At 37.0% G+C, this 15,722-nt stretch overlaps 3 protein-coding genes across 3 annotated transcripts; all 3 read left to right on the top strand.

The window, feature by feature from the left end:
- Nucleotides 1-937: 937 nt before the first annotated feature.
- Nucleotides 938-6,828, top strand: LOC139934347 (plasmanylethanolamine desaturase 1-like). The gene is made up of 4 exons (XM_071928538.1): nucleotides 938-1,137; nucleotides 1,914-2,033; nucleotides 2,378-2,469; nucleotides 3,271-6,828. The coding sequence occupies exons 1-4, from the start codon at nucleotides 1,002-1,004 to the stop codon at nucleotides 3,754-3,756; spliced, it is 834 nt and encodes a 277-aa protein (XP_071784639.1). The 5' UTR covers nucleotides 938-1,001; the 3' UTR covers nucleotides 3,757-6,828.
- Nucleotides 6,829-7,546: 718 nt separating this feature from the next.
- Nucleotides 7,547-12,123, top strand: LOC139934346 (LYR motif-containing protein 4-like). The gene is made up of 3 exons (XM_071928537.1): nucleotides 7,547-7,693; nucleotides 9,632-9,752; nucleotides 10,493-12,123. The coding sequence occupies exons 1-3, from the start codon at nucleotides 7,596-7,598 to the stop codon at nucleotides 10,547-10,549; spliced, it is 276 nt and encodes a 91-aa protein (XP_071784638.1). The 5' UTR covers nucleotides 7,547-7,595; the 3' UTR covers nucleotides 10,550-12,123.
- Nucleotides 12,124-12,616: 493 nt separating this feature from the next.
- LOC139934345 (transmembrane protein 170A-like) lies at nucleotides 12,617-15,644 on the top strand. Its single transcript, XM_071928536.1, has 3 exons — nucleotides 12,617-13,156; nucleotides 13,874-14,044; nucleotides 14,281-15,644. The coding sequence occupies exons 1-3, from the start codon at nucleotides 13,087-13,089 to the stop codon at nucleotides 14,409-14,411; spliced, it is 372 nt and encodes a 123-aa protein (XP_071784637.1). The 5' UTR covers nucleotides 12,617-13,086; the 3' UTR covers nucleotides 14,412-15,644.
- The last annotated feature ends 78 nt before the right edge of the window (nucleotides 15,645-15,722 follow it).

The raw sequence follows: 15,722 nt of genomic DNA, 5'->3' as shown, positions 1-15,722 counted from the left end.
ATTTTTTAATTTTGCTCTAGTCAATTTGTCTTTGTTCAACCCCCAATTGTTGAAATTTACCCATTTAGTTTCCCTTGTGGTTTACTATTTGATAGACCCAACCTCCAAATCATTTTTGCTTTTGTTTAGGACAAACGATAACTGGTTTAGAGTCTTAAGTCTGATTTTTTTTTACACAAGTATGAATGAGTATACATGTATTTGCTTCTTTCTTGAATCATTAGAAAGTGCATTTGTGTTGGGGCATTTCTGTCAAGAGTATGAACAACCATAGAGCAAGGACCAGAAAACAACTTAATGAGTACCCAGCATTTGTTCTTCTTTTTATGACTTGATTAAAGAAATACCTTTCTCAACCACAGTTATATATGAACACTTGTTGCTGAGTGGGTGGTAACAATTTTAATTGACTCATTCATTAAAAAGATATTGGTCTGATTATGAAGATAAGTGGGAAATGAACCATATCACTTTAAAAGTGTGATTGGTAAAGGCAGTGGACACTATTGGTAATTACTCAAAATAATTATTAGCATTAAACCTCACTCGGTAAAGAGTAATGGGGAGCGGTTGGCAGTTTAAAACATTGTGAGAAACGGCTCCCTCTGAAGTGGAGTAGTTTTTGAGATGGAAGTAATTTTACCTAAAACACAACATAAACCCCCAAAATAAAAAAATAATATAAAAACTGGACCATTGTACGATCATAATGAGCACGCTATGGTTATAGTGTCAGTCTTTTTGTACTTTCTTGACCTATTTAAATATATACAAACACGACTTCAAAGGCGGTGCCACCTTGCATAACCGGCTAAATGGAAATTGCATAAAAAGGCTTACCCTGGTACCCGTGTATCGCTGCGTCTCGTTGCCCCCAGACATTCACCATAGAGCCAGCCATACACACGTACATGTCATACATTAACATACACACATTGTACAATACATGCATGCATGGCACTGACAGCGCGGCGAAGTTCCTAATCTGACGGCCGGCAAAAATGGCCATAAATGCTGAAGAACACGTTGAAGTTGCCGACAGAATGTCACATAATGTTGATAAAGGTCGGGTCAAAGTCAAAAGAGCTGGTCGCAATCATGCCGGGGCAAAGGAACTTGCTGGCTACTATTCAAATGGTGAGTGTAATCATGGAGCAATATTTAATAATTATGGGCTCGGCATTAAAAATCTGGTCGCGCCCTGGCCCTCCGTCACGTCTGTCGTCTTCCGCAGCCAAAAGACAAGAGTCAGAGAGTTTCTTTCTTACATTTTTGGAAGTTCCCAAGTAATCTAACAATTGAGGATTGAGAGGCTCTGCGTTGGGCTTCTCATGAAACTCATGATTTTGTGTGGAATTACATTCAGCCGTCTTTTTATTTTAAAGTTAATTGTAATTTTAAGTTCCAATCCATTTGAATTTGATCTGTTGATTGATTGGCAACCAAATGCCAACGGCATATTAATTGTTTTTGTTGTAGACTCACAAACACTGCATAAGTAACAATATTCAATATTGGGAAAGATTTCCGTATCCTGCCATCACCTTTTCACTAATTTTTACCAAAAGGAATATCTCATTTGAGTAAATAAGAAAAGATACTTTTTATTTTTAGGACAAGTTTCCCTACCACCATGTCCATGCCTACTCCTTCCTAGGTAGAAGAATAGAACTATGACGAGGCTCGAACCTCATCAAAGTTTCCCCATCCTGCCATCACTTTTTCATTTATTATGAAATACAGTACGGTATATATTTTTTATAATCTAATTTACTCAAGTGAGATATTCCTTTTTCTAAAAATGAGTCAAAAAGTGGTGACAGGATACGGAAAGTTTTCCCAAACCTACGTTTAGTACGTTTCAGTTGGTGAAGGATATGATTTAATATGCCTTTATTCAATTCTCATTTTAGGCAAGCGTATTCAGGAATACATCTGTATCATCATTGGTTCCTGTCTACTGGCATTCAACACCTACAATGTCTTGCTCAACTTTAGACTTGAAAATTGGAAATGGCATGTTGCCAGTGTGTGTAAGTATACTTAAGAAAATTAATATGCAGACAGATTCTTTAAACAGTTCTAAAACAGTTTGTTAAAACAAGTTCACCCCCATTAATGCTAAGAAGCTACAAGAAAACAAGTTATTACATGTGAAAAATAACTATGGGAGCTGAAGGTAGAAACTTTAATTTGCTTTTGCGTAAATTTAAAGGTGTTAAAGAAAGACTCTGCTGTGGACAATACATCAGGTAACTAACTATTTTTTTTAATAAGGAAGGTACAAAACACCAAACCTCCATGCAGGACTTTAAAAAAAACGTTTTCCTCCATATTAATTCCATTTGGTTCTAACTTAATATAATTTTCTTTACAGTTTTTGGTATCGTGATGTCTGATTTTGCATCTGGTGTGGTACATTGGCTGTCTGATTCATATGGCTCTGTCAGTATGCCACTGTTTGGAAAGGTAAGCATTGAAATAGATAGTAGAGGCCATAGCCCGGCATGGCCATTCATTGCAAGATCTTGAGGTAGCTAAAAGCTCTTCTTTCAAGATCCTTCAGTCTCCGTTCGGCGTCATAATTGGTGCAGGCTTTCCTGGTGTATGCTCTCCAGGTTGTTCTGTCTGATGCCAGGTTACACCAGGTGGTAAGGGAGGATGCCTCTTGAGTGTCCTTCTGAAAACGTCCTTGTAAAGCAGTAAGGGACGTCCTGCACGCCTAGTGCCCTCCTCAAGCTCACTATAAAAGAGGGCTTTAATGAAATAGATAAGACACATTTTTAATATAGGCCTCGAACTTCACTATTGAAGGGCCATGGCAATTTTCCTCTGGTAAGGGGCATTTCTATGGTGGAAATGTAAATTTGTAAAAGGGGACCACAGCAAAAACACAGGGAATTTTTTACCCCATGTTCGAGCCCTGATTCATCACATGTCATAGTTGAACTATCATTTGAACAGCGTTATTTAAAACCAAAGGACATAATAATACTGAATGATCTGGGCCCGACTTCATAAAGCGGCTAAAGCACAAAAAGTAGCCAAGCACAACTCAATTATGCTTACTGGAATAAGGTTACCAGCCAAAGTACAATGCCATGCCCCCTGTTCTATGTGTGACTGGTGGTTCCCTGCTCATTTCTACTAAGCAGTAAAGTGTTAAGCAATATTTGCTGCTCTTGAGAAAGCAGTTCCATGAAATTGGGCGCAGGCTGTAGGAGTGTTCACAAATTGCTAAAAAGAAATTTTTGTTTGTGTTTTATGCAGGCTTTCATCAGGCCCTTCAGGGAGCATCATATTGATCCCACAGCGCTTTGTCGTCATGATTTCATCGAAGCTAACGGAGATAACTTCATGCTTACCATCCCTTACTTCTCCTACCAAGCTTACAAGTTTTCCACCCAAACAACCGAGCAAATCCAGTCGTTCGTCTTGTTTGAATCCTTCATGCTGACGTTAGGTTTCTTCGTCATGCTCACCAACCAGATCCACAAGTGGTCCCACACTTATTTTGGACTCCCTCGCTGGGTGACCCTACTGCAGGATCTTCACCTGATTCTACCCCGTAAACACCATCGTGTCCATCACGTCGCACCCCATGAGACGTACTTCTGCATCACTACAGGGTGGCTGGACTACCCTCTTGAGATGTTGGGTTTCTGGCCGGCCATGGAGGGTCTGGTCGAGAGCCTGACTGGGATCAAACCAAGAACGGATGACATGAAGTGGTGTAACAAGGAGGACATCAGATAACTTCATTTACTTTTAAGCCCTTTTCACACTGGATCTCTTATCCCCGGGGAATACAACCCTGGGGAGGCCCCAGGATTTTTTTTGACACCACAGTTTATATAATCCTCCAGCGCACTTTCACACTGTGTCTATATATCACAGGGTTCTGGTTGCACGTTTCAAGAATACCTCATGGTTTTACTACTCACCCGCCTCTCCGGGATGACTACTCCCCAGGGTATGCCAATTTGTGGGGGCAGACTGGGGTAAAGCGAGCATTGTGTGAAAAGGTTGGTCGTTATTCACCAGGGGGCAACCCTGGGAATAGAGTTAGTGTGAAAAGGGCTTTTAACACTCCTCTCCACCCATCCACTGGGTCTAACAATAGATTGTTGGAAACCTAGTCCCAACTTCCTATTCTTCTCCTCTTAAAAAATAATAAGTAATTTTAATTGGGTGTGAAATCACCATCAGTTTTATTTATTTTTGTATTAGTGTAAAACTTATTTTCTCTGCTTACAGTTCTAGTAATGGTTTAATAATCAGTGGCCAGCTCAGCAGTTATGCTCGATGAAATTAATTTAGTTATTAATTAATAAAACTAAGCCTTGGACTTTTTTCCATCTCAGAATTTGCTTTGGATGGTTATTTCGTAAAATCTAACAAATTATTGTTTTCCGTCTAAATTTAATTTGGATAGGATTAGAGTATGTTGTGTTTGAGGGTAATTTGCAATCATACAAATGGCTCCAGTTTAATGGCAGCCATTTTCGTCTCAACAGTTATAAGAACTTGTGATATCCAGTAATTTTCTTGCAAGCATTGCTATTGATAATGAAACTTGTAATTATTCTGAAATTTCCCTCTGTGTTATTTGTGGGGTGTCTAGGCTTAGGGGTCTAGGGCGGTTCTGTAATTTACAGAATGTGGCTTTGAATCCTGGTCTGGTCAGTCGTGACACTTGTGTCCTTAAGCATGTCACTTTATAATAATTGCTTCACTCCACCATGGAGTAAAAATGGGTATTGGCGAGAGCTGCAGAGTAACCTGTGATGGACTGGCATCCTGTCCAGGGGGAATAGAATATTTGAAGTAACTTAATGCCCAAGAAACTGGATATAAACACCAGGTGATTGGCATAGTGACTTGAGACAGACTTCATTGGTTTTGTTTTTATTTTACTTATCACACATTATCGGTTATGTTTTGTGACACTCACTGAAAGTAACTATTTTTGCAATTGGGTGAATAAATACTTGTTCTCTTCACCATGTGATGCCTTTTTCATGTCATTATCAGCAATCAGTTTCCATTTGGATGGGCTGTAACGCCATTAGTCTTGTGTTGTGTAATGCACATATAATAACCCAAACCGAGTACACTTGATTTGATTGGCTGCATATTGTGCCACAGCACCGTGTAAACCTTTACATGGTACTACGTTAAGGAGAATTGTCTCCTTATGCTACGAAAATTTAGCTCAATTTTTTTTTTTTAATGCCGGAAAAGCACTGAAAGTTATGTTTAAGGTTTGAGCTTTATTAATGCTATTGTTACTATTACCCTTGCTTGATGATCATTCAAACTAAATGGAGAAATGTCAGACTTAAAGGCACTGGACACTACTGGTAATTACTCCAAATACATGTTAGCTTAAACACTTACTTGGTAACAAGCAATGGAGAGCTGTTGATAGTATAAAACGTTGTGAGAAACGGCTCCCTCTGAAGTAACATAATTTTCCACTAAAATATTATAATTTTATTTTGAGACCTCAGAATTTGATTTTGAGATCCCGAAATCAAGCATCTGAAAGTACATAACTTTGTGTAACAAGGGTGTTTTTTCTTTCATTATTATCTCGGAACTTTGACGACCAAGTCAAAATCATCAGTGTGTAATCATCAGTCCTAATACTTGACAAGTTTTTGTAAACTAATGTTCTTTCTTGTACACTTTAATTTGAATACCTTTCTTTTATATTTTATTGCACAGGGTTTTTTGTTTTGCGGCTTGTACAAAATTCAAAGGAAAAATCTAATCAAAGGTTTGAGATACTAATGCTTTTTTATGCATGGATTTGTTTAAGATAATAGCGGAAATAATAGTATTAATCTTAAAGGTTTATACTTTCTTAAAGGCAGTGGACACTATTGGTAATAACTGAAAATAATTATTATCATAAAACCTTTCTTGATTATGAGTAATAGGGAGAGGTTGATAGTGTAAAACATTGTGAGAAACAGCTCCCTCTGAAGTGACATAGTTTTCGAGAAAGAAATAATTTTCTACAAATTTGATTTTGAGACATCAGATTTAGAATTTGAGGTCATGAAATCAAGCATCTGAAGCACACAACTTTGTTTAAACATGACGCGACAAGGGTGTTTCTTTCTTTCATTAATATCTCGCAACTTCGACGACCGATTGAGCTCAAAGTTTTACAGGTTTGTTATTTTATGCATATGTTGAGATACACCAACAGATAAGACTGGTCTTCGACAATTACCAATAGTGTCCACTGTTTTTAAATGATGATACAGACTTTAACAACCTTGTGGTTCAGAAGGATGAGCTGAAAATAGTATTTGAAGACCTGCAAAGACACTGTTGATTTTTTAGATTGTACCAGTCAATATAAGGCTGGCATAAAAAAAATTAAGAAAATAGCAACTCATCAATATTGTTGTATATTTTCCCTTAAAATAAAATTGCAAAATTTGATGACATTTTCACAGTTTGCTAAAAAGATGATAGAAACCTGAAATATGGGAAAATGTTTTTGCTCTTCCCCAAAAACAATTATGTAAAAATGTTAAATGTCAACATTATCATGAAAAATTGAAAAATGATAAATTACATATAATATTTAATTCATGTGTGCAGTAAAAGGTCAACATCAAATTTTATTACTTGAATTAATAATATACTAGTTTTACTCTACCAACTTTTAAAGCTTGCATGCTAATGCTTGACTCGGCCAGATAAATGAGTGATGATCAGGAAAATGCTTGTCATAATGGTAAAATATGGTAGTGAAAATTTACAGTGTAAGTTTGAATCATGTAGCAAAATAAAAACAATAACAAATTATGTTTATTGAAATGTGTGTTTTATTATTTCAGAGGACTTAAATTGTCTGAGACACGTCTCTTTACCCCCCCCCCCCCGCCCCCCGCCCCCCGCCCCCCGCCCCCCCCCCCTGTAAAGAATAAAACCCCTCGCCCCACTTCCCAATTTAATATGTGTCATTGGCCATTTATTCTATAGGTCAGTTCCTTCATAATTTATAGTCCCACCGTATTACTTGTTAAGCTGTTTGCTAAAAGAATATTTTGTTAAAATTGTCAGAAGGTTCTGAATATTAAAAATTATTGAAAATGTTTCTGAAATTTTATTATTTTACTCTTTCAATTCTTCGGCCTATATCATGGTTTCCAAGCTTGAACTTGAAAGCTCTAAAGTGAGGTTTATCATTAAAACCATGGGGTAGAAATCTACCTCTATGTTAAAACTAAGTGTATAATATTGTTAGAACGTTTGGGGGAAAAGTTTCCGTATGGCGCCACCACTTTTTCATTCGAAATAAAATAATATAGTATCTAATTTACCTGATTGATATATCCCTTTTTGTAAAAATGAGTGAAAAGGTGGTGGCGCCATACGGAAAGTTATCCCGTTTGGGCTTGAAAACATGCAATAAATAGGGGGAATTAAAACATGTGTTGCATAATAAGAGAGGAAATTAATACACAAAACTTAGTTTTAACCTCGATCTCAAATTTCCTTGAACTTTGTTGCCTAACATCGTGCCTGTATGACGGAAGAAATGCTGGGCACGAGTGTGTGACTTACACAAGATGGCAGCCACCATGGCAAGTGCAACGAGATCCACAGTTCTTACTCTTTATCGACAAATGCTGAAAGAATCTCGCAAATTTACTGGGTACAACTACAGGTAAGTCTTGTCTACGCTATTGCGACTGAGTTTCTGTTTGGAAAGAATTTTAATAGTGGTAATTTCGTGACTTATTCATAATGAAATCACGGTTACATAATTCATTAAAAAATATCAATTTAATATGCTTGCGCGATCATGGCGAAGGGTGGATCATACATGGAGGTAGAAATAGAGGACGGACTTATTTTGCATGAATTTACTAATTGGATAGCTTTTTTCAGCAAGCAGTATTTACTATGTACCTTCATGTATCAAGTTGTTTATCTTTTGTTTATCATGGATTGCTTACTTTCATGAATTTTAATAATACAAAAATAAACGATTACAAAACAATGGTTCATCACGAATGAGCTGACCATGGGAACTCTTCGCTTATTATAGTAATGAGATCAGTGGCTTCAAAACAGACCCTACAAGGCTGTCAGCCTGACGGCCTCCGCATGCGGATAGTGTACGGGGGCACTGTGTCGTGCGATGTTACGCAGAGTAAATATGGGTGGGTTTTATACAACGGCGGTCTTTTTTCGGAGTGAATAATTCGACTGCCTTGAGCAAGGCTATACACAACCATACACAATTAACGGGTAACTACACAACCATACACATGTCAATGGGAAACTACACAACCATACACAAGTCAATGGGAAAGTACACAACCATACACAAGTCAATGGGAAACTACACAACCATACACAAGTCAATGGGAATTGACACAACCATACACCAGTCAATGTGAAACTACACAACCATACACAAGTCAATGGGAAACTACACAACCATACACAAGTCAATGGGAAACTACACAACCATACACAAGTCAATAGGACACTTTACAACCATACACATGTCAATGGGAAACTACACAACCATACACAAGTCAATGGGAAACTACACAACCATACACAAGTCAATGGGAAAGTACACAACCATACACAAGTCAATGGGAAACTACACAACCATACACAAGTCAATGGGAATTGACACAACCATACACCAGTCAATGTGAAACTACACAACCATACACAAGTCAATGGGAAACTACACAACCATACACAAGTCAATGGGAATATACACAACCACACACAATTCAAATGAGACACTACACAACCACGGACGTGGCATGATTGCTAGCAGTAATACGTCATTCTCAATCGCGCCTGTGATTGGCCAATGTTTAGAATGACATGCCCAGATCATGCACACCCTTTTATCGGAATTCCGATAAAGCTGTTACAGACCCATCAAGGCTGTTGTTTGAGCCACATGTGCGAGGTTGAAAGTAGATGACACGACCGTACTTACGACTTCGCTATACTGTTCTCGCTGTACAATTTACTGTACAATGTACTGTATATGTATGTTGTTCGTGTATGTACAGCTTGCAGACTGCCGAATTGTGGCGCGCCGGGCCGGGGCACACCAACAGCCTTGAGTCAAGGCTAACCTAGACCCAGTATTGGGGCACTCATGTCCTTTTTTTCAAAATTTTGTCATTATGACCGATATTCCCGAATGGCAAAATTTTGATAAAAGGAGTAAAGTGCCCCATTTACTTACTGGGTCATATGAACTTAAAGTATGCATTGTATTTGCCTATACTGTATACTGTATTGTAAAAAATGTGTCACAATAATGAGTTATAAAATTTAAACAACTAATAAAAAGTAGTACCATGGACTTCACTTTATAGTTATAATTGTATTGGTATTTTATAATGAAATTCTGCTTTGATCCATTGTCAGAGAGAACCCAATTCAGTTCAACCTAAGATTGTTTTGACTAATTATGATCAAAAACATAATCATGACTAGGTGACTATATTTACACGATTTTGTTGTACACTCTGTTTAGTGCAGGTGTTAAAATTGATGGGTACATTAAAAGATTTTCCATCTAACAGTGGTGGATGTGATTGATTACACCCTTATACTATAGGGAGTATGCTTTACGGAGAACAAAGGACGCCTTCAAAGAGAACAAGACGCTAACAGATGAAGTAGAAATCAAAGCATTCATCAAAAAGGCTGAAAAGAATCTAGAAATTATTAAAAGACAGGTAAGTTCAAGAAATGAGTTGAATGTCATTATAGAACGGAACACAATCATCTTCTCCCAGGCAAAGTTGCCCTCTACAAAAGTCACCCCAAGCAAGTCAATTGACCCACTGCTGATCTTAAAGCATTTGAATAAGACAAATGACAGATTTTTGTGAGAAGTATTCATTTAAAAATTATCATCTTAAAGATATTCCCTCATTTGGTAGATTTGATTGTGAATTTGGATATACTGCCATTTGATTTGAATTTCATCTAATGACTCACAACTGAAGCGACAGTTTAGAGTTGAGTCTTCTCTGATCAACGTGAACAACAACATCAATGGAAGCTCATGGCTAGGGGACAGCTAAGCTCACTCGCAAGCAAAACAAATAAATGCTTCTCACAGCTAGGACAAGAGTGGCCAATCATAATTTTGATGATTTGCAATATTTATCACGTCTAAAAAATATGCTCCATGAATGCCTGGCATGGTGAAAATGTGCTAATTTGTTTGTTTTATTATTACTATTATGATTATTATAAAAAATAAAAAAATAAAATACAAACCACTTCTGACTCGTTCAGCTTTAAGATCAGCTCACAGCTAAGGGTAACTTTTTGGGGGATTACTTTGTAGATGGTCAGACTGTTCGTTGTTTAAACAGTGGATGATGGCGCTAACTATGATCAGTGTTCGATAGGGGTTGTAGCAATTTTAAAAGTGACTTTTTGTCATTTTCTCTTTCCATGTACACAGGTTGCTCTCAGTCAACTTTACACGGACCCAAAATTGGTGATTGAAGAGCAGAAATAATAGCAAGATTCATAGATAAACGGACGATACAGCTGTAAGATACTTTTTCAGTGGTAACTGAAGTATTCTGTTTTCCCTCCAAAATGTATTTCCATTTGCCTGAACAGTCTGTCTTAAGGCCAAATCCAAGATGGCTCATCACATGACAAGTACATGACATTGTGTTATGTCAGGGAAGAAGTTAACTGTCACGATTGAGAACTACACAAAATAGGGAATACAAGATGAAGATTGTTTTTCATTCTTTTTCACTCAAGCCTCAGTTTGGTTACAGCAGTTTGAATGGGAGTAAAATAAAAAAAGGCTGACCATGACAAAGGTCTTAAAGAGACTTGTGGATAAAGTTTCCCCTCAAACTACATGTACCAATATTTCATGTTGTTATAAATATTTGTCAACTTTGAGGTACTTTTTTTTACAGGTTTAGGCATCCCAATGTCTTTTTTTCTTAACTTTCACTGCCAAGGTCATACATTTTATGAATTCCACAAGTGTCATAAGTAGAACATGTAGAACCCACATCAACATGTTATCATAAGAGAGCATTATCACTCAAGAAATACTATTGACTTTTGGATGACCAAGGCAACACAAATCAGCAAGATACATGTTGTTTGGTTAGAAAGACTTAATACTTTTTTCTTATACAGAATTTCAAAAAAGCTAAAGAAGCTGGGCATTTTAGGGTAAAATGTTTTTAAAAGGGGCACTGATGAAGATAAGTGTATGGTGTCAGGACAATGTATTTTAAACCTATTAAAGGCACTGGACACTATCGGTAATTACTCAAAATAGTTGTAAGCATAAAACCTTCTTTGGTGACATGCAGTGGAGAGCTGTTGATAGTTTAAAACATTGTGAAAAACGGCTCCCTCTGGAGTAACATAGTTTTTGTGAAAGAGGGATTTTTCTCACTTATGCATCTGAAAGCACACAAAGTTGTGCAACAAGGGTGTTTTTTCTTTCATTAATTTCTTGCAACTTCAATGATCGCTTGAGAGGCCAAATGAGAATACTGGTCTTTGACAATTACCAAAGGTGTCCAGTGCCTTTAAGCATAACTTTATGCATGCGCACAAAACTAAGAATTAAGACTTATCTACTTGTGTGTTTATATTTAATATTGTTTTTCAATTATTATTTAGTTTGATATCTAGTTTTACACAGAAAAGAATTCTGAAAGATCAGTTACAGTGAATTAAAACTTTTAAACTGTTAATGTGTGGAATTTAAGTAATGATTAATTGGAGACTTTCAGAGTAAAATTGGTTACTTAGAAAATAATTGGGATGAATGGGCAGTTTTTACCTAAATGATACACCAATTAGTTTTTCTGTTGGCTTTCTCAAGAAAGATTTACTTTTATACTGTAAAATGTAGGGAACAGACTTTCAGAGCCAAATGTTTAACTTTTTAAGTTGTAGTGTTTTGGGGTGGGGGTGCACAGTTTTTTTTACCTTTGAGGTACATCATTTTTATTTCTCTTTGATGTGAACCTCAGAATTGCCGAATGCAATGATCAATCCAAAATTCTATCTTCATGTTATTTTTTCATTAAAATTATGAGTAACCTTTAAAAATATTAAAACTATGTAATGAAAACAAGAGTCTTTTGTCAGTTTTTGTTATGAATGTATGTTTCCATTCAAAATAGTTTGTATAACATAAAATGGATTTTCCCAAAACCTAAAAGGACCAATAATTTAAATACAATTTTGATGATTAATTTTGATGATTAATTTTATGGTAAATTTATAATAGTGCCCTCTATTGTTCCATTCCCGAAAGTTTGCAGAGAATTTTTTGATAGCGCCCTCTATAGTTTTTGCGTTGACAAACCATTTTTTACAGCGCCCTCTGTTGTCATGTAGAAACTAAAATAAATTGGTTATAGCGCCCTCTTTGACGACTGAAACATTTGGAATATTTTGTCTAGCGCCCTCTACAGTTTTCCGAGGTGCAATGATTGAGTCAAGTACCCAGACGACGGCATACTTATTAAGTCACATAAATAGTTGGCTACCAGTCTTATGATTTATAATTCCAATTATATATAATTCTGTTGAGTTTGTGAGTTTGGCAGGTCGGGTGAAGACTGTAGGGCGATTTTTCATCATTTCTAAACCTCTAGTTAATTATATTAGCGATAGCGACGGTGTGAAGTCATGAAGAGTTGTAAAGATGCTAAAGAGCACATTGCCAACCAGTTAGAATTTATGTTCATTTAGCACCAATTAATCAACAGCCGAAACTCAATCAAAAAGTCGAACTGTCAAGTGTCATCTGTCACAACAACAAGTCAAAGGCAAAGGGGAAGTGGAGGAGTGGCCGGCCAACTAGCCGTAAACACTTTGCACTGCTATATCTTCTCAATTGTCATTGTCAGTAGCACTATGGAGGTAGAAACTGTCACTACAGTATGTTGTAGTCGGTACCTTAACAAGAGCCACTGATTTACCAAAAGCAAAAGCCTTCCTCCTGCAATCTTCCAGAACGTCTCCACACTGAGTGGGCATCCACAACCACAAGATCAGAAGATGGGAATCAACTTTCCAAGTTTCAGCAGCGTAATCAGCTTGGATTCGCCACCTTTAGAAAACTGGATTGGTAATTGAACATTGTAATTCTTTATTCAAATTTGCCCATTGCAATATGTAATAATGCTGAACAGGCTTTGACAAGTAGCTGAATAGATGTAGAGGTGTACCAAATTAGTACAACCTTCCAAGTAAATAAGTACAGATGTAGACTAGTGGCCGGCTGGCTGTTGTGTTGTCCTTTATCAATTTACCTTATTTTCATCCAAATCGTGTTTACATGTTTACAATAGTTCATAGGACTTTTGGAATGGCTTGAAATTAAAGATAGGTTTGCAATCCAGAGCTATTATTATTAATTGTTTTTCAGAATAAATGTTGAGTTCGTTGAGCCGCCCAAATGATGGTTGTCGTGGAGATGAACAAATTATGTTAAGTGAGACGATTTTTTTAAAATAACTTTTTAGTAGCAATGAATTGCATGCTACCTCACAAGTGAGACAGCCCTTCCCCTAATCAAACGTGTTATGCTGTCAAAGCAATCAAGTGTGAAGCGCATAGTGTTTGTAGCTGTATAAGAATTTTGGTGCATATGTGTATTGTTAGTTGCGATGATCGTAACCCTCAATCCTTCCGCCGTGGGGAGGATCGAGGGTTGCGATCATCGCAACTAATGTACAGTCTCAACTCTGCAACTGAGGGAACGTTTTTGGACAGCAACAGAATTGTATTATCACACAAAATTGATTATGATTTTTATTTTTGATATTTTGTTATCTTATTGCAGAGATGTGGTACCAGATCTTCCTGTGGTATTTATTCTCCTCATTCTTGATTCATTGTGGTGCTGCCATCATCGCCTTCATGGCGCTCCGTAAACACAAGATTGGACGACTCTACTCGCTGCTGATTCTGGTTATGGGCTTTGTTGGACCTATCACAGGCGGAATTGTCACAAGTGAGTTTCATTCCACTTCTTTTTCCTATCTGGTTAGTTTGGTTTAGTTACGTCGTGACAGGGAACTGTAGCCACAAGATGCCATACATGGTGGCCCCTTTGCAGCATACCCCCCCCCCCCCTCCCAAAAAAGAGAGAAGTTTGACCACCTCCCTCCTAACCCAGCTCCTTCTCCCTGTTGTAACTTTACCATGATTTGACTAATTATTGCACTTTTTCATTTGCCTTTCTTACAGGTGCAATAATAGCTGGATTATTTAAGACTTCAGAGTTCACAATGTTTCCTTTTTATGCCATGGTGTGCGGCTGTGGACAGTCGCTCATAGTATTGTTTATTTCATTCTCTCGGATACTGGCCACACTCTGACATCGATGTCTTCATGAAAGGAGCTATCTAACCAGTGTATAAAATGGACAGCACTCTGACATCATCATTCATCGTTTAGTGGTAGCAACCGAGATGCCATTCACAACGCCATGCCAGGAGTCTTTATCCCTCGTCATGTTCGAAAGGTCCTCTATTTCAGACTCTGTGTCTCTTCCAATCATGGCGATGTAGTAAACTCGGACGTCACTGTCTTCGATAAAAGGAACTGAGAAATGTCATCATCAGTCAGCTTCCATCTAAGCTTGGACTTGATTAAGATTTGAAGAGAAAAAAATCATTATTTATTGGTGACCTTAATGCAGATATTGGAGAAGACAGAGTGTTTGTAATCATGTATTATTGACTTTTTTGTACTTCATGTAATAGTTGTATAACAACTTTGCTTCACTACACGTGAACTGTGATAATTATATAACTTTATAGTAACTGGAATAAATATTGAATATTGTGATTATTTAATTCCTGAAATTGTTTAAGAAATTTATTTGTGCCTTGATTATTAATCATTTTTGGTTGGTTATTGTGATGCATAGATGACTAAAATTGGATTGTCAAACAAATTATTTCATTCTAATTTCTAAGAATAAGTCGTCTTCCATTCGTTGCTCATTGAAGGTTTACCCCTAGTTTTTTCTCATTTTACGAAACTTTGTGAAATTTTGGAAAATCCAAAGAATTGAACCCAAGATTTATAAAAGTGTGTCTGGATTGCGAGGGCTACCATTGCTAAATAACAGTGATGATGCCAAATTGGTACCATAATTGGCTTCATGAGCAGTGTCTTGGGTTGTTTAGGGTTACTGTTATTTTCGTATAGGTTGGTTATGATATGGTTTGGCAAAACTATAACCCTAACCCTAACCAAAAACTAAACCCGTACCCTGAACCTAAGCAAAGTTATAACCCTAACCCCAGTTATAACCCTTACACAAAAACCAACCATTATCTCACCCCTTACCCTAGCCAACCTTAACCCACTAACCCTAACTAAAACCAGACCCTGACCAAAACGAAAACAGAACTCTAACTCTAACCCTAAACCTACCAAACTATCATACTAACCCTAATCAAGGGTAAGGGTTAGGTTAAGGGTTAGTTTGTGGGTTAGGTTTTATTTTAAAAACAAATTGTGATTAAAAACTATTAGTGTTATAGTTTTCCAACACGGAAACCATTTTTATTGTCATAGTCAATGTGTTCATTTATGGGAGTTGAGACAACATGTGTGGTTTGAATGAATTCCGCAAATTCATAAAACATTTGGAAACGACTATTGTGACGTCACATTGT

Source organism: Asterias amurensis, chromosome 3, assembly GCF_032118995.1.
Source record: "Asterias amurensis chromosome 3, ASM3211899v1".
In the NCBI taxonomy this organism is placed as follows: domain Eukaryota; kingdom Metazoa; phylum Echinodermata; class Asteroidea; order Forcipulatida; family Asteriidae; genus Asterias; species Asterias amurensis.
The sequence above is the reverse complement of the archived record's forward strand: the minus strand, read 5'-3'. Positions and strand labels throughout refer to the sequence as shown.

Excerpts from the sequence above, each read along its gene's own strand:
- LOC139934347 (XM_071928538.1), top strand. The coding sequence starts at position 1,002 with ATGGCCATAAATGCTGAAGAACACGTTGAAGTTGCCGACAGAATGTCA. Across the intron at positions 2,034-2,377 it reads ATGGCATGTTGCCAGTGTGT|TTTTTGGTATCGTGATGTCT; the intron begins GTAAGTATACTT and ends TTTTCTTTACAG. Across the intron at positions 2,470-3,270 it reads GTATGCCACTGTTTGGAAAG|GCTTTCATCAGGCCCTTCAG; the intron begins GTAAGCATTGAA and ends TGTTTTATGCAG.
- LOC139934346 (XM_071928537.1), top strand. The coding sequence starts at position 7,596 with ATGGCAGCCACCATGGCAAGTGCAACGAGATCCACAGTTCTTACTCTT. Across the intron at positions 7,694-9,631 it reads TTTACTGGGTACAACTACAG|GGAGTATGCTTTACGGAGAA; the intron begins GTAAGTCTTGTC and ends CTTATACTATAG. Across the intron at positions 9,753-10,492 it reads TAGAAATTATTAAAAGACAG|GTTGCTCTCAGTCAACTTTA; the intron begins GTAAGTTCAAGA and ends CCATGTACACAG.
- LOC139934345 (XM_071928536.1), top strand. The coding sequence starts at position 13,087 with ATGGGAATCAACTTTCCAAGTTTCAGCAGCGTAATCAGCTTGGATTCG. Across the intron at positions 13,157-13,873 it reads ACCTTTAGAAAACTGGATTG|AGATGTGGTACCAGATCTTC; the intron begins GTAATTGAACAT and ends ATCTTATTGCAG. Across the intron at positions 14,045-14,280 it reads CACAGGCGGAATTGTCACAA|GTGCAATAATAGCTGGATTA; the intron begins GTGAGTTTCATT and ends CCTTTCTTACAG.